This window comes from Podarcis filfolensis (genome assembly GCF_964270895.1).
Source record: "Podarcis filfolensis genome assembly, chromosome: 5".
NCBI classification, from domain to species: Eukaryota; Metazoa; Chordata; class Lepidosauria; order Squamata; family Lacertidae; genus Podarcis; species Podarcis filfolensis.
This window is the reverse complement of record NC_139608.1, coordinates 23584311-23605885: the sequence shown is the minus strand read 5'-3', so window position 1 is coordinate 23605885 and position 21575 is coordinate 23584311. Positions and strand designations below refer to the sequence as shown.

The 21575-nt window shown below is 39.9% G+C and overlaps 2 protein-coding genes across 7 annotated transcripts in view; both read left to right on the top strand.

Annotated features, from left to right (window-relative positions):
- LOC310762420 (glucose-dependent insulinotropic receptor-like) overlaps positions 1 to 8777 on the top strand; it is a 153137-nt gene extending 144360 nt beyond the window's left edge. Inside the window, exon 2 of the mRNA XM_083613527.1 lies at positions 8766 to 8777. The gene's annotated coding sequence lies outside the window, so the exon portion shown is untranslated. The remainder of the gene's footprint in view (positions 1 to 8765) is intronic.
- The window catches only part of MED12L (mediator complex subunit 12L), a 180406-nt gene that overhangs the window by 2728 nt on the left and 156103 nt on the right, over positions 1 to 21575 (top strand). For all 6 annotated transcript variants that reach the window (XR_014547948.1, XM_083613020.1, XM_083613024.1 and 3 more), the window contains exons 2-8: positions 9072 to 9176; positions 10873 to 11064; positions 12245 to 12404; positions 16201 to 16370; positions 18137 to 18247; positions 19369 to 19638; positions 21089 to 21238. Coding sequence is in view for 5 of the 6 variants with exons in the window: in XM_083613020.1 (XP_083469146.1) it covers positions 9072 to 9176; positions 10873 to 11064; positions 12245 to 12404; positions 16201 to 16370; positions 18137 to 18247; positions 19369 to 19638; positions 21089 to 21238 (1158 nt within the window). In the remaining variant the exon portion in view is untranslated. The remainder of the gene's footprint in view (positions 1 to 9071; positions 9177 to 10872; positions 11065 to 12244; positions 12405 to 16200; positions 16371 to 18136; positions 18248 to 19368; positions 19639 to 21088; positions 21239 to 21575) is intronic.

The following is a 21575-nucleotide window of genomic DNA, read 5'->3' as shown; positions in this document are numbered from 1 at the left end:
ACTGTGGACTTATTCAAATTATGTTGCGGTTCTTATAATATGCATTGTACATTGGACGGGGAAGTTTTACCACGTGTTAAAAAAGGAGGAATTGTTTCTTATCCAACCAAAACTTTCAACTTGATAGTTTTGAGTTGCTTTATACCACAACAGTAAATGTGATAACTGGGTGAATGTTGCCACTTGCTGATAAGTCACAGTTTTGGTTTGTCAGGGCAAAATGTAAGAAGATTTTGATACATGTGTATTGGACTAGGGAACCAAATTTCGTCTTCATTTCTTACACTTGCCAAAGTCAGGTTGGGAAGCGTCTGGAGCAGTTGAAGAAATTTTAATTTCTTTTTGTACTTCAGATTTTCTAAAAAGCCTTGTACATACTTTATGGAAGGTTTTTATTTCTCTACTCAAAAGTTTCTATTTAGAGTAACCATATGGAATGCTAAAAAAAAAAGGTTGAGCATATTCTTCAAATGTTAATAATAAACGTTAACTGCCATACTTAATTTGGGAAGAATGCTGACTATTAATAACTATGCTTAGCTTACAGAATAGATAAATATTACATATTTGAATAACAATATAATACAAACACATTGGCCTGTTGAGCAACAGTATAATATAAACACATTGGCCTATTGTTTGCTACCGTTTTGTTACGCTGTGACCAAATTTGAGAGCTGATATGAGTGCACAGCAGGGGCAGCCAATGTGCCCTCCAGATATTGGACTCAAGCTCCTATTAGCCCTAGCCAACAAAGGCTGTGGCAAGGGATGATGGGAGTTGTAGTCCAGCAACATCTGGAAAGCACCACATTGACGATCCCAGGCATATAGAATGCAGTTTAATGGTCTTCATATTAGCATGACATAACTGACAGCTGGATTCTAGCTTGGAATCCTAATCTTGTCACTTAGGCCATCTTTACTGTTGTACCACATTCCTTGGCTTGATTATCAAAAATTGGGTGATGCCTGAGATAGTAATCTTTGTAATTAGTTTTGATGTCATCCCCACACCCATATCAAAGCCAGCTGTGGGTTCATAGTCTCTTGACTCTTGTTTGATCTGCTTTCCAAGAGTTGAAGACATGTGGCCACAGCCAGAGTCTCCCAAGTCTTCTAGAGTACAAGATTCGGTATATGCAAGAGCTGGTAAATTCAAATCAGTTTGTTTCTCACCTTGTGGAGGCTTCTGTAAAGAAAAATGTTTTGTGACTCCCCAATTTACAGAACCAGGGTTTTTTTAAAATTATTTTTTAAAAAACACATTTCTTTCATAGGTTTCTGTGATTTCTTGGGGTATTTATGTGTGTTTTAGCCTGCTTTTCAATCAAAACAATTTCTAAGTGGGTAGATAAGTGGGATGCTTATGTTCATTTTTCCATAATCATTTTGACAAGAGTAAAAAAAACAACACCAAATCAATGCACACCTGATGACCTGTGCAAGACCGTGTCATCTTTGGAATGTGATATAATTAGTGACTTTAATTTTAATTTTAAGTTCTGTTTGCAGCAGCAGCAACTTCCCAAACAACAAGGGCCCATATGGTTAATAATTAAAATGTGTTCCATTTCCTATATACATTGAACCACATATTTTTAAGAATGGTATATGCTTATCACATGTTGTAATCAATGTTGTGGTCGCGAATATTTATATGTTCCACTGCTAATAGAAATGGAACTGGTTCAGGTGTGTAAAACTTGTGAAACAAACTGAACTTTTGTTACTTGCTGCTGAAATCAGGCAAATAATGCTAATGACCTGACATTCTGTACATAGCTTTTGTTAAAACATCATTGTTATAAGTACATACTAGTTAAAATAACATTATAGCAACTGAAGCATCTCCTGAATGTAAAAATGTGTTCAGTTTGTGGACAGTCACTGCCGATGGAGGGGTTATGGTAGCATGTGTGAAACTAATTTGAAGAATCATGGGAGTCTGTTGAGAAAGCTGCTGCTCCAGTGCATGAGGTCATCCCCCGCAGAGTTCACTGTGGAGCTGCCCCCGGATCTTAGAATATCTCTGCTCGGTATTTTCCCATGTGATGGAATAAATCAGTACAAAGTCAAGATTTGCAACTATAAAATAACCACTTCCTTAGAAAACTGGCTGCAGTTCCAAATCTCTTAACAATGAGTAAGTCCCTTTGAATTCAGTATCACTTGCTGTGAGTAAATATACCTTGGATTGGGCTACATATGTGGAATACTGAATTCAGACTTGCTGTAGTTGTCTGCCAATGCTTCTGTGCTAAATTAAATAGGTTGTTTAATGTGAAACCCTGTAGGAGGGAGGAAAAGCTCCCCAGCACCTCTATCTTTATAAACTGACATGGTTCAGGCTATGCCACGTCAGTCCTGCTCCATGCAACAGTGCTTCGAGGAAGTGTTGCTATCCAGATGCTTTGCTGCGCTATGTCACTCAAGACATCACTGAAGCAACACAGAAAGGAGTGAAAAACCATTTTTTAAGCCTCTTGTAAATTGTGAGCTAGGAAAAGACACCAGTGTGGATTCAGATGCTAGGCTAAGTGGGAGCCCTGGCTAGTCCTAAGAACAGCCCACATCACCACTGGTGCCAAGGTTAGACGAAGGGAGTCCGCAACATTGCAGCCCACTCCCAGTTACTTAACAGTAGCTAAGCAGTTGGTAGTGTTTCATTTCTATGAAGACATAGTGGTGGGCATATATGCACTTTAGGAGAAGTACTTTGGAGCGTTAACCCAGTCAACAAGGTACTGTATTTTTTGCTCTATAAGACTCACTTTTTCCCTCCTAAAAAGTAAGGGGAAATGTGTGTGCGTCTTATGCGAATGCAGGCTGTGCAGCTATCCCAGAAGCCAGAACAGCAAGAGGGATTGCTGCTTTCACTGCGCAGCGATCCCTCTTGCTGTTCTGGCTTCTGAGATTCAGAATATTTTTTTTCTTGTTTTCCTCCTCCAAAAACTAGGTACGTCTTGTGGTCTGGTGTGTCTTGTAGAGCGAAAAATACGGTAGGTCCTCAAAATAATGGGAATACAGAACATCCAAATACTGAAGCAGTAAAGTATCATGGTCGGGACTATGTTACCACTCAGAAGACAATGTCTTCTTCTTAGTAAACTTCTGGAAAAGTTAGTCTGGTAACGAGCCTCACTCACAGAGTGTTTGTTGTGGGGGAGGAAGGGAAAGGAGAGTGTTAGCCACTTTGAGACTCCTTAGGGTAGTGATAAAGTGGGATATCCAATCCAAACTCTTCTAATTATCCTTTAAAACCATTCTGTTCAAAACTTAAAAGACTGAATTGTTTCCTAAGTTTCAAATATCTGGCTTAAATGTGGAATGTCCTGTTTGGCTGATGTAAATTGGCAATGGGCGTTGTTATTAGGTGACAGCTTTAGATTGAGGAAGAGGTCCTTGACGGTGTATCGATTGTGGTTGAGTCAGAAAGTGGGTAGAGAAAAGTTTCTTCTCCCTCTCTCATAACATAAGAACTCCTGGACATCCAATGACGCTGGACATTGGAAGATTGCAAACAGCTAAAAGAAAAAGTATTTCTTTGTGTAGTGAGTAGTTAAGCTATGGAACTCGTTTACACAGGGGACAGTGATGGCCATCAACCTAGGTGGTTTTAAAAGAGGATTAGACAAATTCATGGAGGACAAGTTAACCCTGATGGCTATGTTCTGCCTACGCAATGGGAGGCAGAACATTCATTCAGAAATACCGGTTGCTAGAAACCACAGGACAGGAAGATGCTTTTGTGCTCGAATCCTGTTTGCAGTTTCCCCACCACATCTGGTTAGCCACCGTGAGAACAGGATGCTGGAGAAGATGGGGCCATTGGCCTGATCCAGCAGGCTCTTCTTACATTCTTTTTGTTCTTAGTGTTGGAATACACTACAATGAATTCTTGCTAGAGTTTGTTGCATGGCTTGAATCATCAGTGTGCCCCCCCCAATCAGTCAACTTTTGTTGCCTGATTTTTCTCTTAAGTTGGGGATGCTCTCTATAAGATATTCCCAGGGCCTGCTTGAGAGGATAAGCGTTTCCTACAATTGGTTTTAGGACATTTAAAAATACACTGGAGGGATTTTAGCTTGGAGCTATAGATGACTACACCAGTTATCTTTCATCTTCCCTGCTGGATATGGTATTGCTGTACTGTATCTTTTCCTGAGTACCAGTGTGGCCTTGTCAGTCTCTTTTCACCTCTCTATAGATTCAGGAATACCTGTTATAATTTCTTTGATGGATCGCATTGTCTCCAATTGCCTCCCAAAGGACACAATGTCATGGTCACTGATGGCATACAGTGCTGGCTAAATTGTTCTGCCATATAGAAGTAAATTTCCCAGAGGCTGGGAATCGGATATAAATCCCCTTCAAATAGGCTGCAGCAAAGATCCTAAAAATTATACATCAGTTAGTATTTTGGATGTCTGTTCTTAAAATCTATAGCTGCTTTCTTCTTGAGCAGGAAAATTGGGCAGAGCAAAATCAGGTTGTGGAGAATCTGCCCTGTTCACAGAAGGTCCGTGGTTCAGTCCCCAGCTTAGCCCTGGGACTCCCCCAGGACAGACACTGGACAGACACTGCTACTTAGGGTACATAATGAGCTAAATGGAACTATGGTCTGACTCAGTATAAGGAAGCTTCTTATGTTGACATAGAAGAATCATCAACATTTCGAAAAGGGGAAAACGGCCTTGGCCAGTGTTCTCTGCTGTACCATTTGATATCAAAATATGTTAAAACTAGAAAACAGATGCCTCATCAACCTTTCCCTAGTGGATAGAGATTTGCCCTAGTGGAACAAAATTTGCCACATTTGCTAACGTCAATATTTGACCTTTGAATCTGGGGAAAAAACAAATGCGGTTTTGAGTTAGGGTAAGTTAATGCTTTTAATTTGACAAATGGAAACTCCATATCCACAGAGGTTAAGACAGGGATGTTTGCTGGCGCCCTTTTATTTCTGTTCGTATATAGAGAGCATTTCTGAAGAACCACAAAGACTTATTTATTTTCCACCCTGTCTTCTGATTCAGAAGATTAGGATTCCTGGCTATGCAGGGAGCCTCCATGGGCACACATGGCTCCTGGCTGCAGAAGTTTTCTGGCAACATGTGCAATGTCTGGAGGGTCTCACAGATCTGGGTGGAAGCATCCATCTTCGGGTTATAGTGCCTAAGGAGGGCTTAGCTCTCAAGTTTAAAATAGCAAACATCATTTGCTCAGATTTTTTTTCTTACTATTATTCAGGCCTGGCAAACTGTTTTTCTTCTCTTTAATAAGTGAAAATGTCAAATTAGTTATAGTATGGCAGCACCTAAACTTTGGAACTGCCTGTCTGTTGACATCAGGCAAGCGCTACCTTGTACTCTGCTACAGACAAAGGCATGACCCAAAATGGTTGTGTATGGGGATATCCCCCTTCCCTTGTGGATCTAGCCTTTGGGTGCATTTTAAAAAAATCATGTATTTTATCCTAATTTGCAGCAGTAGGATTCATATCCAAAACCACAAAGCCTCGGTTTCACCAGCATCCTTTGGAATGAAATCCATGTCATGTTTTGTCTTTTGCACATCTTATATCTCACCCATGCACATTCAGGTACACTTTAAGAGGTGAAACTTATTATTTTCAATTCTAAAATGATTTGTCTTTCAAACCAAGATAAGCATGTTACTTATGATAGCATTATTTGCAACAGGGACTTGCACCCAGAAAATAAGGCAAGCACAACTGCTTGACCATATCTAGGCCATAATTTGATACAAGATTGAACTAGATTTGTGCCTTTATCTAGCATGTGGTAATATTCTGTAATGTTTGGCATTTTAAATGATCTTCTTGTTTTCATGAGAGATGCTTTGTGATGACCAATGGTTTTAAGCAAATAAACTGAGATGGTACAAAGTGGCTTTTGTATTGACATGACAGCACTGTGTAGTCTAAAAAGCTGCTTGTGTGGTGCTGGTTTAGGAGTCATTGGAGTCCTGTGGTTGGATCTATAGGGAAAGACAAATGCTTATTTAAATTGTCCATAAAAGAATACAGCCCTTGGACTGGAAAAGGTTCCCCACCCTGATATAGATTATAGAATGAAAATATTCTGCAGCAAGTGAAGAAATACTTCTTTTGTCCCAGGTTCCTTATTTGGTTTAATAATGAGTATTTTTCAAGGAGTTGTTAATACAGAATATTACCCAGCAGTAAAAATGCAAAAGGAGCAGGTTTTGAGTCTGACGAAATCAAACAAATCCCTTTTGCATTGTGTCTCAGTGTCCGAAACTCCCATTGTTCTAGGCGCATTTTGTGACAGGGAATTCCATTAGCGCAAGCAGCTTCTGAGCTCTGGGCGCAGTACTGCGCCTAAGATTTCAGATTAAAACTGCAGAGTGGAAGGAGAGGAGGACCTTTTTCTGCCTCCCCACTTCCAGCTACTCTCTGAAGACTGGAAAAGAGACCCTCTTAAGAATATTAGGGGGGTGGGCAGGGGAAGGACTAGACCATGTGGAAAACGAACATAATATTTTAGCTGCAGTTCATTCATTTTCAACTTTGTATTCCTGTTATAAAAACGTGTGCCTAGACATTCTGTTGTTGTGCCCATAACCTAGGTTTAAGGTGCCATTTAGCTCCAGCTTTCATATCTCAGTTTCTAACACTGGTCTCAATAACGTAATTAATTATATGAGGGCATGCCCAACAACTTGGTTCATCTTCTGAAACCCTGGTCCAGTTCCCCCAGCCATCAGAAATGTGGATCCTGGGATCTTTAGCAGACTCCAAAAGAAAGGAACCACATTTTCTTCCCTAGGGTAGAAATCCGTACGTTGGGATTAGTTTTATGTGGCCATTGCCTTTTTACTCGTTTGTTCCTTAAGATAATGTTTGTTTTTATCATTGTGTATTGTTCTATTCCTGTCATAAGCTGCTTTGAGTTTCTCCATCCCTGTCTTAGATAAAATGTGGTTCCCAGGTTGACACTTTGGGTAAAATTTGTTTCCCAAAGCTGGGAAATATTAATGGTTCTCTGAATAGACTAAATAAGCATTCATCAGCATGTGCAGTTTAAAAGAAGTGTAGGCATATAAAGTTGCAATGTTGTGAGCACTTCAATTTGAAAGTGGCAAGATTGTTACGCAGTCCCTTTAGATTTCCAAACAAATTATAAAGTCACAACAAGCATCTATCTTTACTATTACTTGTTCTATATCTTTACTATTACGAGCTATACTGTGTTTAAAAACCCAGTAGTATGCAGGTGCTGAAGTGCTGTCATAAAGCACGCACACATACACAAATCTACAACGTGATTAGGCTTTAGTGGCCCCAGTTGACACTGTGAAAAGCTAACCTGATAACCCGGCAAAACCCAGTGTAGTATGTCACATGGAGTGCATTGCTTTGAAAGCGACAATTCCATGCAGTCGCCCTGTGTATCTTCAGTAGGAGAGTGCTTGGAAGTCAAGTCAAGTCAAATGACAGCGTGCTCAACTTTATACTTCATTTAACTGAGCTTGACATTATGTAAGCTCCTTGCCTGTCAGTTTCCATGGTAGGGTGCTTGTTAGAATCTGAGTCATGCTGTAGGAATTGGGATGGGGGTGAAGGGAAGCTTAAACCATTTGAAATAAACTTAATGGGAGCGTTTCCCCACTGATGCAGGCTTCACAGTTACATCTCAATATTCCAAAGATTCTTGCTAGGTTTCCCATGGGTCACAGATTTATCTTTATCTAACTCCAGTACATTGCAGGCTGATCCTATCCTCTGCTGTGCTGTCACTCACTTTTTTTTTGTCTTTTTGGAGAGAGAGTTGATGTTACGGTGGCTGTCTGTCACACTTGTATTTGGCTGGGTCACGTGCAAGTGGGACCAAGTTGTTATTATTGCTTAAGCACTGCACTGCAGTTGTGCAAATACAAGTGTGTAATTTTATACACCCCTGTCATATCCCCTCCCTCTTACTCACCATTTTTCCAAACTAAAAATCTCCCAAGGTTGCAACCTTTCCTCATAGGTGAACTGCTCTAGCCCCTTGATCATTTTTTTGGTTGCCATTTTGTGAATATTTCTCTATCTCTTCAGAATCCTTGCCCTGGTTTGGCAACCAGAAGTCTGTACAGTTTTCCAAGTGCAGTCCTAATAATAATAATAATAATAATAATAATAATAATAATAATAATAATAATAATTTATTACGGTCAAAGATCAGTTCAAGAAGCACAACAGAGACTGCTTTCACAAGAGTGAAATAGACATTTAAAACAATATACAATAACAGCTTATGGATTAAAATTAAAATAGTCGCATGCACACAAAAAGACCTAAGGTTAAACTAACATGCAGATTGACCCTGGGACATCCAGGAGGCCGGCTATGGCAGTTATCCTAGTGATCTACTAGTTGAAAGATTCTCTAGGTTTAGGTCAGAGTCTTTGCAAGTGCTGCATGTCAACAGTGTATGGTTCAGGTGGCAGCTATGTCTAGTGGTCTAGTGGCCTGGGATAAGATGATTTTTAAATGTTACAGCAGCCATGTGTATACAGGGGGCATCGTAGCTAATCCGACACTTAGTGATGATGTTGCTCCTTAGTGTTTGTGTGTGAGGTAGAGAGAGAGGTACTAGCATCTTGTATCTAATTTAGGAAACAGCCGTTAAGCCTATTCCACTTCCAACCCCGAAAGCCTTTAAGGTATCCAAATTCTATTGGCTGACATACATAGAACTGTGTAAGATGGTGGCAGAACATTAAAAAGTCAGTGTTTGTCTCTGTGTATCCTGGAAAATGCTATCCTTTGATGATGAAAGTGAATGTGTAGGAGATTAAGCCTTGATAACATTCGGCCTGGTAAGCAACTTCCTGCAGATAAAAGACTAGTGTTATCCCAAAATACACTGATGTGAAAGACTATGGCGTATAGAGGGAACGCATTACTGTTTCAGCATGACATTTTGTGGTATATAAAATGCATGAGGAATTTTAATTCCTTCGAAAAGGCATTGAGCAAAGTAATTAAAACTTCAACCTACAGCTTGAATAACTTAACAAAAACTCTCTCTTTGTAGGATGAACTTACGGCTGTGAATGTAAAGCAAGGTTTCAGTAACCAGCCAGCCTTCTCTGGAGATGAGCATGGCTCTGCTAGGAATATTGTCATTAACCCTTCAAAGGTAAGGTCGGGATTGAGGTTTGTTGCAAAAGTACTTTCCTTTATGACAGTGTAGTAATTTCATGTGTTTTCCTTCACAGTCACTCCTATGATCACATTCAGACACAAGGCAAAAACTTTTGTTTTGCATTGCCAGGCATTTGAATGTGTACATTATTGCTGTTGGGAATGGCTTCAGTGTGTAGATTTATTTCTGGTGATCATGCCATGGTTGTGCGAGAAGATATTTGTAGATTAGGGTATGCTTTTGTTCATGTGTTTACTGGATTGGACAATAAATCTTAGGCATTTTATGTGATTTTTGTATTTATTATGTGCTGATGGCAACTATATACATTGTTAATAGTCTTGAGATGTCTTTGTATAAGGTGATTCATAAATTGAATTAATATTAGTAGTAATAATGTGTGGTGTAGTGGTTAAGAGTGGTAGTTTCGTAATCTGGGGAACCGGGTTCGCTCTCTGCTCCTCCACATGCAGCTGCTGGGTGACCTTGGGCTAGCCACACTTCTCTGAAGTCTCTCAGCCCCACTCACCTCAAAGGGTGTTTGTTGTGGGGGAGGAAGGGAAAGGAGAATGTTAGCAGTTTTGAGACTCCTTCGGATAGATAAAGCAGGATATCAAATCCAAACTCTTCTTCTCCTTCTTCTTAATTAGGCAGTTGTGGGTATTCATTATTTCAGTAGACAGATGTTCTGTGTAACTTGTAAGTTTACAGATTTGTAAGTAAAGATTCCAGCAAAAGAAACTACCTTTCCTCTTGATTTTGTATCTCTTAATTCTTTGGGGTTAACACAGTGGTAACTGCAAAGTTGAGGTTTCTGGGTATGTTGATGGGACTTTGTGCAGCTCACCCTATGTGCTAATTACAACTCTGATTTAGCAGTGAATTTAAATATGTAAAGCATTCAAGTGAAGCCAGATGTTATATGCTTCAGGTTAAGCAGTCACGTTAAATATACACATATTTAACGTACATATTTAAGTCTTTTGCTGGACAGGAGCCTAACCTGGAGATAACGTACCCACAGAGGGACACTGATGCTCAAGTGTGTCTCTAATATGTTTCAAAAGTTGGACAATACTTTCATTAGGGCTAGCCAAAATCACACAATGCTGAGTAAGCTTTCAAGTTCCCCAGAATTCTCCACTAGGTTGGAATATCTAGTGGCTAGAGACCAATAACTCCTGAAAAGTCCCTTCTTCAGCTGGTAGAGAATCCTGTCCCTTTCTTTGTAGATCTGGCTTCTGAATGGCTAAAGGTGGTATTCTGCAAAATGCAGAAAAATCAAAGGAAGTCACATTGGCACAGCTGCGAGGAAATAATAGCCCTAATAAAGATACTGCCAAACTGTGAATTTTGGATGTTGCTTCTGATTCAACAGGACTTTCTTCCTTTTTATGTATCTGTTATGTATTGGGGTCTACCTTGATAGACACTTCACACATTCTTAGTTAATAGCTTTTTGTTTTATAGGCACAGAGCATTTACCTTTAAAAGATAATGGTCTATCACTTTAGCCCTTTGCAGTATGAAAACTGACTTGCAGCACCAGGGAATTTAGAATACACTCTTACTAAGCTGATAGCTTAAACAACATTGATTCTAGATCTCTTCAGATGGGGATATTGTACGTGGCAGTGTTTAATAGATACTTAACTGTGTATGTTTCTTTTATTCCCTCCCTCTCTATCAGATTGGAGCTTATTTTAGCAGCATATTAGAAGAGAAGTTAAAACTTAATACTTTCCAGGATACAGGAAAGAAGAAACCGCAAGTAAATGCCAAAGACAATTACTGGCTAGTTACTGCTCGTTCCCAGATTGCAATTCACAATTGGTTTGCAGATTTAGCAGGAAACAAACCACTGACTATTCTGGCAAAAAAGGTACATATTAGTATTTTGAGGGCTTCATAAATTTGAGACAGGGGAGACAATTAAATTAAAAGTGACTTAAGACTGTGCCAACCATATTGGGAACAGGTCATATTGTATAGATTTTGAAAAAAGTGGTTGGGAGAAGTGGGAATTCCCCCTGTTTTTCTTTACTCTGTTAGGAGTTGCTCAGTGGCTGCAGTGCAAATGTACCCACTGAACTCTCACAACACTGTCATGAATGCAGAATTCTGGTGCATCTCAAAAAATCTCACATCACTGTCTTGGAACATCAAGGAAATGTTGATCAGTGAAGGGGTATTGATTTTTTGGGGGGTGGTTGGGGTGGTGTGAGATATAGCTAGTAATTATTATATTAAATTGGTGCCTTGCAATTAGGTTTTCCCCCTCTGTGTATTTTAAATCTTTTCATCATAGTTTAGCGTTAGGCTTTTCTAGGCTCAGTCTCATAACACTGAACAATTTAGCGTTACCTCTGAACCAGCCTGTTGACTTGTTTGCATGGGTTCATATAAATGAATCCTTTTTTCTAGCAGTGTAGAGAGAATGCATTTTGTATTGCACGTGAGGACTTCTAGACAAAATTACAAGGGAGAGAATAATGGCAGTTTTGGAAGCGGAATAGGGGGAGCCATTCTCTTTTCCATGTTTGAAACACCACAATAAAATCTACTCAGCTGTTGAGTAGAACATGAGACCAGTTTTTTGTGTGAAAGAAATAACATGGCAGACAGGCCTGCAAGTATAATGCTATTCTTCCCGTGTCACCACCTAGAAAAGGGTGCTTTTGAAACTTTGAAGTTGCTGAAGCAATTATATTAGTCATGAAGCTTCATGTTTCACCTCTCCTTTACTGGCTTGTAGCTGGCCTGCTTGCATGACATGATAAGCCAAACTATGGCTTGACATGATAAGACAAACTGGTTTACTGGGACTGCACAAATGGAACTCACAAAATATCTGTTCCTCCCTGGTTCTTTTCCGCTCAGCGCAGTGGGGCAGCTAAGCCAAAAGGATGTGATTTTGTAATATCTCAAAGATGTGACCTTTTAATGTATCATTCAACTGTTTCTGGAGGTCCGTCTTTTAGTGTGAAGTTTTCTAACTTTTCATCTTACAGTTTTGTCTCTATTACACTGCTAACTCTTTTTTTTACCTCTTGTCAACCCAGGTCCCAATTCTCAGTAAAAAGGAAGATGTTTTTGCTTACTTAGCAAAATATTCTGTGCCCTTGCTGCGAGCAGCATGGCTGATCAAGATGACATGCGCATACTATTCTGCCATTTGTGAAGCTAAAATCAAAAAACGCCAGGCTGCTGATCCAAATCTTGGTAAATATATGAATTCATTGGAAATTGTAATGGATTTGTACCATAAATTATTGTGGCATGTTCTTGTAGTGAGCATGGTGCTATCAATGTGTGTTCCATAGATATATTTCAGTTATTTTAGTCAAATTCTATTATTAGTATTCAGTGAACCTTTCACACTAGTGCGAAGTTTAGTGCTAGCATAAGGGGATTTCCCCTTTCTCCTCCCCCCACTTTCTCCTGTACCCATATCTGGTGTTGCAGTGGGGGAAAAGATTTGTGTTATATATTGGTATGTGTGTTCTATTGTGCAAGAAAAATCCTGCTGATGATGAAATGGTCACCTCCTAAGCGCTATGCTGAATGCAGCTCTACAGCTACGTCTTTGCAGTTTAGAAACAATTCTGTTGTATTTTTAAAAAACTATACATGCAACCTTCCATTTTTGCCAACAAAAAGGTGTTAAACACTCACTACAGCAGCAGCATTAAAGAAGAATATAAACTTTTTGGGTGGCCTGCGCAAGATATATGTGAATATATGTGAATTTGTTTTCCTACACCCCATTACATAATAGCTGAAAAACTGCTGTGTGCATTCTTTGCAGTGGGTGATATGGATGCCTGCTGCTTTAGCTACGTCTTTTATTAATATTTTTTATTGATTTTGTAAAAAAGAAAAATGAGAAAGGCAGATTGACATTGCAAAATGCTCTTCACAATTTATTTACATTTTAACAATGTGGGTCTGTGACTCTGAAATTCATTACCAGCTGATCTCTGTAAAGTTGCCACACTTCAGGTCTGCAGAAAGGCCCTGAAGACCCATCCATTCTCAGGGGCATGTTCATTATGTTGGCTGTTTGCAGTATGGTAGCGCTGCAGAGAGCTTGCTGGGGAGACCATGCATTAAAAAAAAGGACTCAAAAATAACTTAAACAAGGTTTTAATAAGAAAAACAAAAACTCCTTTTACACTAAATACATTAACAACCAAACCAGACCCAACCACCAACCCATCCCCCAGGGTAATGGGAGAGCTAGGTGCTGCTCTTTATATACTACACCCAAATGCTGACACACCTTAATCAATACAACTCAGCAGCACCTGCTATGTTTCACAGCTGTAAAGCTGGGTCTCGTTATCTTGCTCTGGCCCTTGCTCTGGCCCCTTAAAGACATACACATCGGGTGGAACAATGATGAACCTTTACATTTAAAGAAACCATTCAACACATTAGTGATGTCTTATGCTATTCTTAAGATTGAGGGAGTTGGGAAACCTGAATTTTTCTTCTTGGGTTGGATGTGTACATTTGCTGGTTTTATTGACATGGAAGGTTTTTATTTGAACTTTCATATTGCATTTTGGTTTAGTATTGTCAGACATTATTTGTTGTGTGTGATGCTGCGTGTGTGTGTATGTGTATCTATATATTTTTATAATACTTCTTTGTGGCAATATCCAAGCGGGGCATCCTATTTGTGCCACAGCCATTCTGCGAATGGGAGCCTCGTTCTTAGGGTAGCATAACAGCCAAAATAAATGTACGTTTTCTGCTTGTGGAAGATGTTGCACAATTCTTATGGTACCTGTTGTTGTTTTTGTTGTTATTATTATTCTCAGTGACAGCTATGCTTGTGTGCTCCCACTTGTGCTACTGTTTGCTTAGCTATGTCAGATGTCTAACTTCTTGCATTAATATTATTTTGGATGCCATCCAACATAATATTCACAAGAATGGTAATAGCTGTTACTTTGCTGGAGACTTCATGACAGTAACCTAAATACATTCATGTACACTGGACATTCATTTCTTTAAACTGTTTGCACATGAAGTTCAAGAGAGTTATGTTGTGAATTTTCAATTTTGGTCTAACAGCACAGTGTGTTGGATATTAAGATGCACATGAAGGAAGCTTCAGGTTGCCTTTAACCACAGAATGATGTGCATTTTCAGAGGTTCATTGAGGAATAGTAAAGCTGGACTATAGTATTGGGAGATGACAGTTCTCTTTTGGGCTCACATTACTGTGGCTTGTTCCAGTTCTTCTGAGAATGCCCTCCCCTTTTCTTATGCTCCAATTATAATGGAACCAGCAGAGACTCTGAAAGAGAAAACTCACTTGGCTGGTTCTTCTAATGTTTTCCCATTGTACAAGCTGAACTGGAGATTATCGTATAGAAGTTATATTCCTATTAAAGGATGGAGATTGTACTTCTTTGAAAAGCGGGGAACAGTTATCCCAACTCCTTTTGTGTTGATAACCTTTGCCAGAAAGATACAAGGAGCGTAATGTGTGTGTACTGATTCAGACCACTGACGTGAGAAATGAAAAGTTTGTGTGTTAACTAACTTTCAACAGTTGATGTGATAAATTAACTTTGCTTTCCAGTTTGCATCTTTTGGAGGCAGTGAAACACAGAGCAGGGCCTCAAAAGCTAAATCAGTTTCCCCCAACTTCCAAATGTTTTGGACTGCAACTCCCATCAGCTTCAGCAAGAACCCATAATCCTCCAGGTGTCACTGAACAACAACCCCCACCACCACATGGCCATTGGCTATCCCTGCAAGGACTGATGGGCGTTGTAGTTAAGCAACATGTTGAAAGCCAGTGTTCCCCACTCCTACCACTGCACTGTGGAGAGCGTATTAACTTATGGTCTCTGTGTGTGGTTCGGGAGCTGCACGGCCAGCGAAAAAACAATGCTATACAGGGTTGTAAAGACTGCAGAGAGAATAATTGGGTGCACTCTTCCCACCTTAGATCAAATCTATGCTGCCAGGTGCCATAAGAAAGGTGCAGAGATAGCGAAGGATAGTACGCACCCCGGAAATGATCTCTTTCAGCTTCTGCCTTCTGGAAGAAGGTATAGGGTTATAAAGGCCAGGACTAGCCGCCTGAGAAACAGTTTCTACGCAAATGCAATTCTGGTTCTAAACGCAGCATAAGGGGTCTCTATAGTATAGTGTATTTTATAGTATAGTGTATTTTATAGTATAGTATAGTGTATTTTAAAATGGGGTTTCAGAGTTTTTAGGGGTTTTTGAATGTTTTATGTCATTTTTCAATTTCATTGTTCTGTATGGGACAATGACAATAAAGATATCTATCTATCTTTCATCTATCATCTATCATCTATCTATCTAACACATATGCTTATAGGCTGTACTGTATAGTGTTGGCAAATTCAACAGCTCTGATAATACAATGTGAGGAAAATCCTTTAAAACTTGAGGTAACACCTCTTGTGTATCTGTTTTATTTCCCACCAGAGATAGCCATTCACAGCCATATAATTGCACTGCTTGTAAATATTGCTATATGTCTCTTGTGCATTTCTCTCCCTCTTTCTCTCATTAATACAAAATAGAAACTGTCACAATCTTCACAATCTGTCATATCTGTTGTGCAGCAGTCTACTAGATGGGCCTGAATTAGTAAACCTTCCTAGCTCAGTCATAAATGTTTCACAAGAACAGAAATCTCTGTGAGGTGTTGAAACTCGCAGAACACAGTTGGGTCCACCAATAATAGTTGTATTCTGCAAAGAAGCAAGATTTATAAGAACATAATGCAGAGCATGCAATCATTTAGCAAAAGTGCTTTGAAGATACTGCAGAGGGCAGAATGTCATGCTAGGAGCCATTTGAACAGGCTCTGTGTTAAAGACCTGCTGTTTATTGTCTTGAAAATGTACTTTGATAGTCTAGCTAATTATCATGTTAATTGTTCATGTTGTGCATCTCCTCATGTTGTCAGCTGATGGGGGGTGGGAAGGAATCGTGAGAACTCATCTAATTTCTTTCTTCATAGAATGGACTCAGATTTCAACCAGATACCTCCGAGAACAGCTGGCAAAGATTGCAGAATTTTATCACATGACCTCAAGCCAAGGCACCAGCTCTGCAGCTGTGTCTCCTGAGGTGGAACAAGCCCTGAAGCAGTGGGAATATAATGAAAAGCTAGCTTTCTATATGTTCCAGGTAACCTTTTCCAATAATGTGCTACTTTGTCGTTCTCCGGGGCAAAATAACAACGCAGCTGATTTGTTTTTAAATCGCCTCTGCTCCGTGTCCACTGTACCATCAAACAACAACAATATGATTTCTTATCTGCTGGATAAGAAGGGGGACAACAATGAAAGCTAGGAATGCTGAATGAGGAAACTTGAAACCTAGGGAGCAGAAAAACTTGTAGACTTATCCAAGAATCTTGTTGTCTGAGTTTGTCTTCCTTTCTCTCTCCCAAAAAGAGATACAGAAGAGAAGACCTTTTTTAGGAATATTCAGGAGACAGTCTCTATATTTCAGTCTCAGTCTTTGCCACAGAAATCAAGTATATTTAGGCTGTTCAGTCCCTTGTAGAATCTTTCCAGATATTTGAATGACTGGCTTATGTATCAGACTTTTTTAAAAAATGATTGCTTCAAATCATTCTATTGTTTGCCTAAAATGGTTTGAATGATTGGGATGTTACTTTAACATTGTTGGGGGGTTTTTTAGTTTTAATTTGTTACGGTAAAATCTGGGTGCGAGGCTGCTCTGCCACCCAGCTCGTCGGACTAAGTCCGCGGGTCCCTGCGGAGGAAAATGAGCTCAGCCGGAGACAGGAGCAAGCTGCAGAAGATCCAGGTTTATTGCGCAACAGGTTCAAGGCGAGATTGAACAATGAGAAAGGGGTGACCTGAGTTTTTGAAACTTCCCTCCATGTCCCAGAATACAGTGTAAAATACATCATATTTACGTCATGAATACATTAAAGAGAGGTTGGGTTACACGGATTACATCATGAATATTTTAGAGAGAGGTTGGGTTGCACAGATTAACATATGGAGGAGGGAGGGGGAATTATGCAGAGTTGAAGATATGCGCGGATAAGCGCTTCCTGATCACCGGTGATGGGAAGACAATAGTCCAAGTATGTAAAGTCTACCACCTGGCATTGCCCGGAGGAAAGGTTGGGCAGAGTGATTTGACTGGATTAGGGTCTTCCTGTGTACGTGACTCCTCGCTCGAGGGATTATGGAGGCAGAGGAGGTGTCATGAAGTCCTGAAGAAACTGAGTCGATCGGCACCAGAACCAAGGAAATCGGTGCTATGGCTGATTTTATACGAATTTCTGAAGTTTTAGTCCATTTCAGTCTATTCCCATATTGATAATTGAAGTCGGAAACAAAATAGATACATTGTTGCGAGATTTGACACTTTTAGGAGTTCACGAGTTTCGGTTCCATTGTTCTCCCAGCGGGGAGCCGTCAGTAGCTTGTCAAGAGGTTAAATGAGGCATGCAGGAGCTCGCTGAGCTAGCTCAGCAAGAAGAATGCATGGTTCTGATTGGTTAAAACGCGGCCATTGTAGCGGATGGAGGATACAGTTCGATACGGTCTACCCACAGTAAAATGGAGCGAGAGGGAGGCTTAAGAAAAGGAGGGCTTATTTGGCCCGTATAGAGAAAAGGGGAAAGGCACTTTGCTTATGGGGCTTGGGGTAGAGTGTGGTGCTTGTGTAACGGTGTGGGGGCTGAGGGGTCAAGGTAAGACCGGGTGTCCTCGAGGTCATCGCCTCGGACCCCCTGGTGGCCGGCGGAAGGATGAGGGAAGATACCCCCCCTCCTTCCGTATCAAATTGGTAACTTGAGTAATGGAGCACTGGGGCATGGTACCAATTGCACTCTTTACAAGTTTTTTATTTATTTATAAATATTTTTATGTATGTCTTTTTACCTGTGATCTTTCTAAACTTCATTGAAGGAAGGACTGTTCGAAAGACATGAATATTTAACATGGATATTGGATGTCTTGGAAAAAATAAGGCCTGCTGATGATGAACTTCTAAAACTCCTACTACCGCTAATATTGCAGGTACAGAGCATGATACAATTTTGCCACAGTTCAGAAAGCAGCTTCCAGACATGGAGTAGTAGAGCATTAAAGATGTGATTGGTTCACGTACCCAAGGAGCACGCAGCGAGAAGGGAGAGGTTTTCTCAGGCACGATCACAGCATGCATCTATGGCTTACGACATGGGAGTGTTGAGATCCTCATCAGTGCACCTCACCACCCCAGACATCATTAGTTTTGGTTAATTTGGTTGAATAATTCTGATTGGCAGATCCTATAATTGCTGTATTGTAATAACCATAACCTGTTACCTATATTTATTGTCTTGAGTCTTTTTGGGTATGTTGGCAATATAATTTTGCCATAGTTCAAAAACCAGCTTCTAGACACAGAGTAGTAGAATATTAGGGATGCAGGTGGCACTGTGGGTTAAATTTGAAATCTTAGGCGCAGTACTCCACCCAGAGCTCAGAAACTGCTCGCACTAATGTAATTCCCTGTCGCAAAATGCGCCCAGAACAATGGGAGTTTCGAACACTGTACTTCAGCTAAGCATTTTGTGAGTTGGTCCTGTTCTGCAGTGTTCATAATCGGAGTTATTGCAATGGTGGCATATTGTGGTACATGTTTGGATCTAATGCACTATTGATTAATCCATTGAGTTACACCCGTACCGGATGTGTGGGCTACGTGTTTAAAAATAAAATGCAAGGTCTTTATTAGTATGATTAATGTAAGTAGGTTTAAGATGTGGCTATGAAACTCTCACTGCATAAAACAAATCTCAGGCTGCTTGTTCCTTTGATTTGATTATGTTCATATTTGTAAGGTCCCAGGTTCAGTCCCCAGCATCAGGGTCCCATGTAGCAGAGAACCTTTCTCTGCCTGAGAAGCTGGAGAACTGCTGCCAGCCAGAGTAGACTAGCCTTCCCTAGCCTGGCGCCCAGCTGCCCTGCTAGCTGGTGCTGATGGGAGTTGTAGTCCTAAGCATCTGGAGGGCATTGGGTTGCAGAAGGCTGGAGTAGGCAATCCTAACCTGGACTGACCACTCGCCTGCCTTGGTACAAAACGGTTTTTGAAATGTTGGTTGGAATTTTATGGTTTAGGATGAATGACTTTTATTTCTAAAAATGTTTTTCAGTATTCTGAAGAGTTTGTTCAGTCGGCCTACCTGTCACGCCGACTTGCTTTCTTCTGTGCCAGACGCCTCTCTTTGTTAATAAGTGACAGTCCTAACCTCATAGCTGCCCACTCACCTCATATGATGATTGGACCAAATAACCCACCTCTAGCGGTTCCAAGCCCTACTACAGCCGGGCCTGTGGTCAACCCTGCACAGCTAGTATGTTCGGATTTCCTTTCTTGCCCACAACATCGTCCACTGGTTTATGGACTCAGTTGTATGCTGCAGGTGAGGGATTCGTCTTCTTTTTCTAATGCTCTGTTTATACACCAGGGAACAGCAGGATTTCAAAAGAAGAAGCATTTGGTACCAGTTGTTTTTAAGTTTTAGTAATAGTGCCCTCTGTCTCTCTCTGTGTGAAACTGTTACATGTTTTGGCTATGCTAGAAGAGATTAAAATTCATACTTGATGCTGATGGCGATCATTGGGAGAATAGATCTGATGCGCAATCTTCCTGAAGAGGTCTTGGTTCAGTTCTCTCCCCAGGCATGCAGAGTTCTCTAAGAACAGCCACAATGGCTAGAATTCCAAAAAAACCTTAAATTTTCTTCTTTGTACTATGAGATAAGTACTGCTCTTGATGGTGAAGTGTGCTAATTTTGACTGTCACTTTCATAGGACAGGGTAGGGTTCTTTTTGTATTATATGGGTAAATTGTTTGGGTGTCTATTGTTTTAAATTTTGTATATTTTATATTTTTTGTGAGTGGCTTTGAGTAAAAAAAAAAAAGGACCTATGAAATATATACCGTATTTACTCAAGTCTAATGCACCATCCAATCTAATGCGTACCTTAATTTTCAAAACGTAATTTGGCCAAAAAAGGTGAGCATTAGATTCGAGTAAATATGGTACATAATATCAGCGTGTCCTTTCAGTGTGTGTTCTCTTAATTGGCCAAGAGCAATAGGCCACCAATAATATATATATATATATACTTTCAGGGAGAAAGCCCCGCTGAATTCGGCTTAATTTCTAGTCGATATGTGTATGACTGCTCTGTTAGACTGACTGTCTTACCTATATGACACACTTCAAATCTTCAAAGAAGCACTGATATTTTTATAATAAACAGCAGTGCTTCTCCTTGTGATTACATTATAAAGGATTCTTTATTTGAACACCAAGGTATTAATTAACCAGCAAATACCGGTAGTTTTTTAAAAAAAATGTTTTGGACTTCAGCTCCTTTCCAGTCCTATAGGCAGAAAGTCTGAGAAAAAGGTTTTAGGGTTCTGTGTTTTAACAATATAGCTGTCTTCCAAATTGCAATAGCTTCATGATGCATTTTGTTGGATTTGGATTTGGATTGTTTGGATCTCAGTCTGTTCATTTTTTAGAAAGAAGCTTTGAATCCTCTGTAAACTGAGCCCCAAAATAGCACACATATACTCAGTGGGGTTCCCCACCCCCCCGTCTCTAGGCATGTACTGGTGTATCTTCTCTCTGATCAGACTGAGATTGGCACGAAAGAGATACAAATGTAAATTGAGCCGATCCATATTAAAATGCAACTTCTAATTAAATATGTTAAAGGACATTTTAATTGGATTTTTTTTAAAGTAAACAATTTCTGATACTACTTTCATTGCAGTTTTTTGGCCATCTACCTGCATGATCTGAATTGAACTGAATTATCTTATTAAATGAAAATATTTCTATATTCTTCCCATTGCAGACAATAACTCTCTGTTGCCCAAGTGCCTTGGTGTGGAATTATTCCACAAATGAAAGTAAAAACATCAATCCTGGTTCACCTTTGGATTTACTTCAAGTTGCTCCATCTAGTTTACCTATGCCTGGAGGAAATTCTGCGTTTAATCAGCAGGTATATTCATTTTAAAATGTACACAATGCATGTAATGTGCTGCGAAGTTATGTATCCTAGGCTAGACTCATTTGGAGGACTGTGTTTATAAAGTGTGTTCATGTGAGAGATTTTCCTCATTTCTCCTTTGGAGGGAGCTATCTTTACGTACAAGTGAGTATCACCGTGATTCCTTAGCAGAATAGGTGAAAAAAAGCAAGAACAGGGTTTTGTCATTGGATTCGACTTTCTGAGAATATTTTAGCCATTATTTATTGTTTGATTCATCTCCCCGCTAGCCCTAGCTCCTAATAATCATAATAAAAATTAATTTCATTAAAACTTTCTAAAAGCAGTT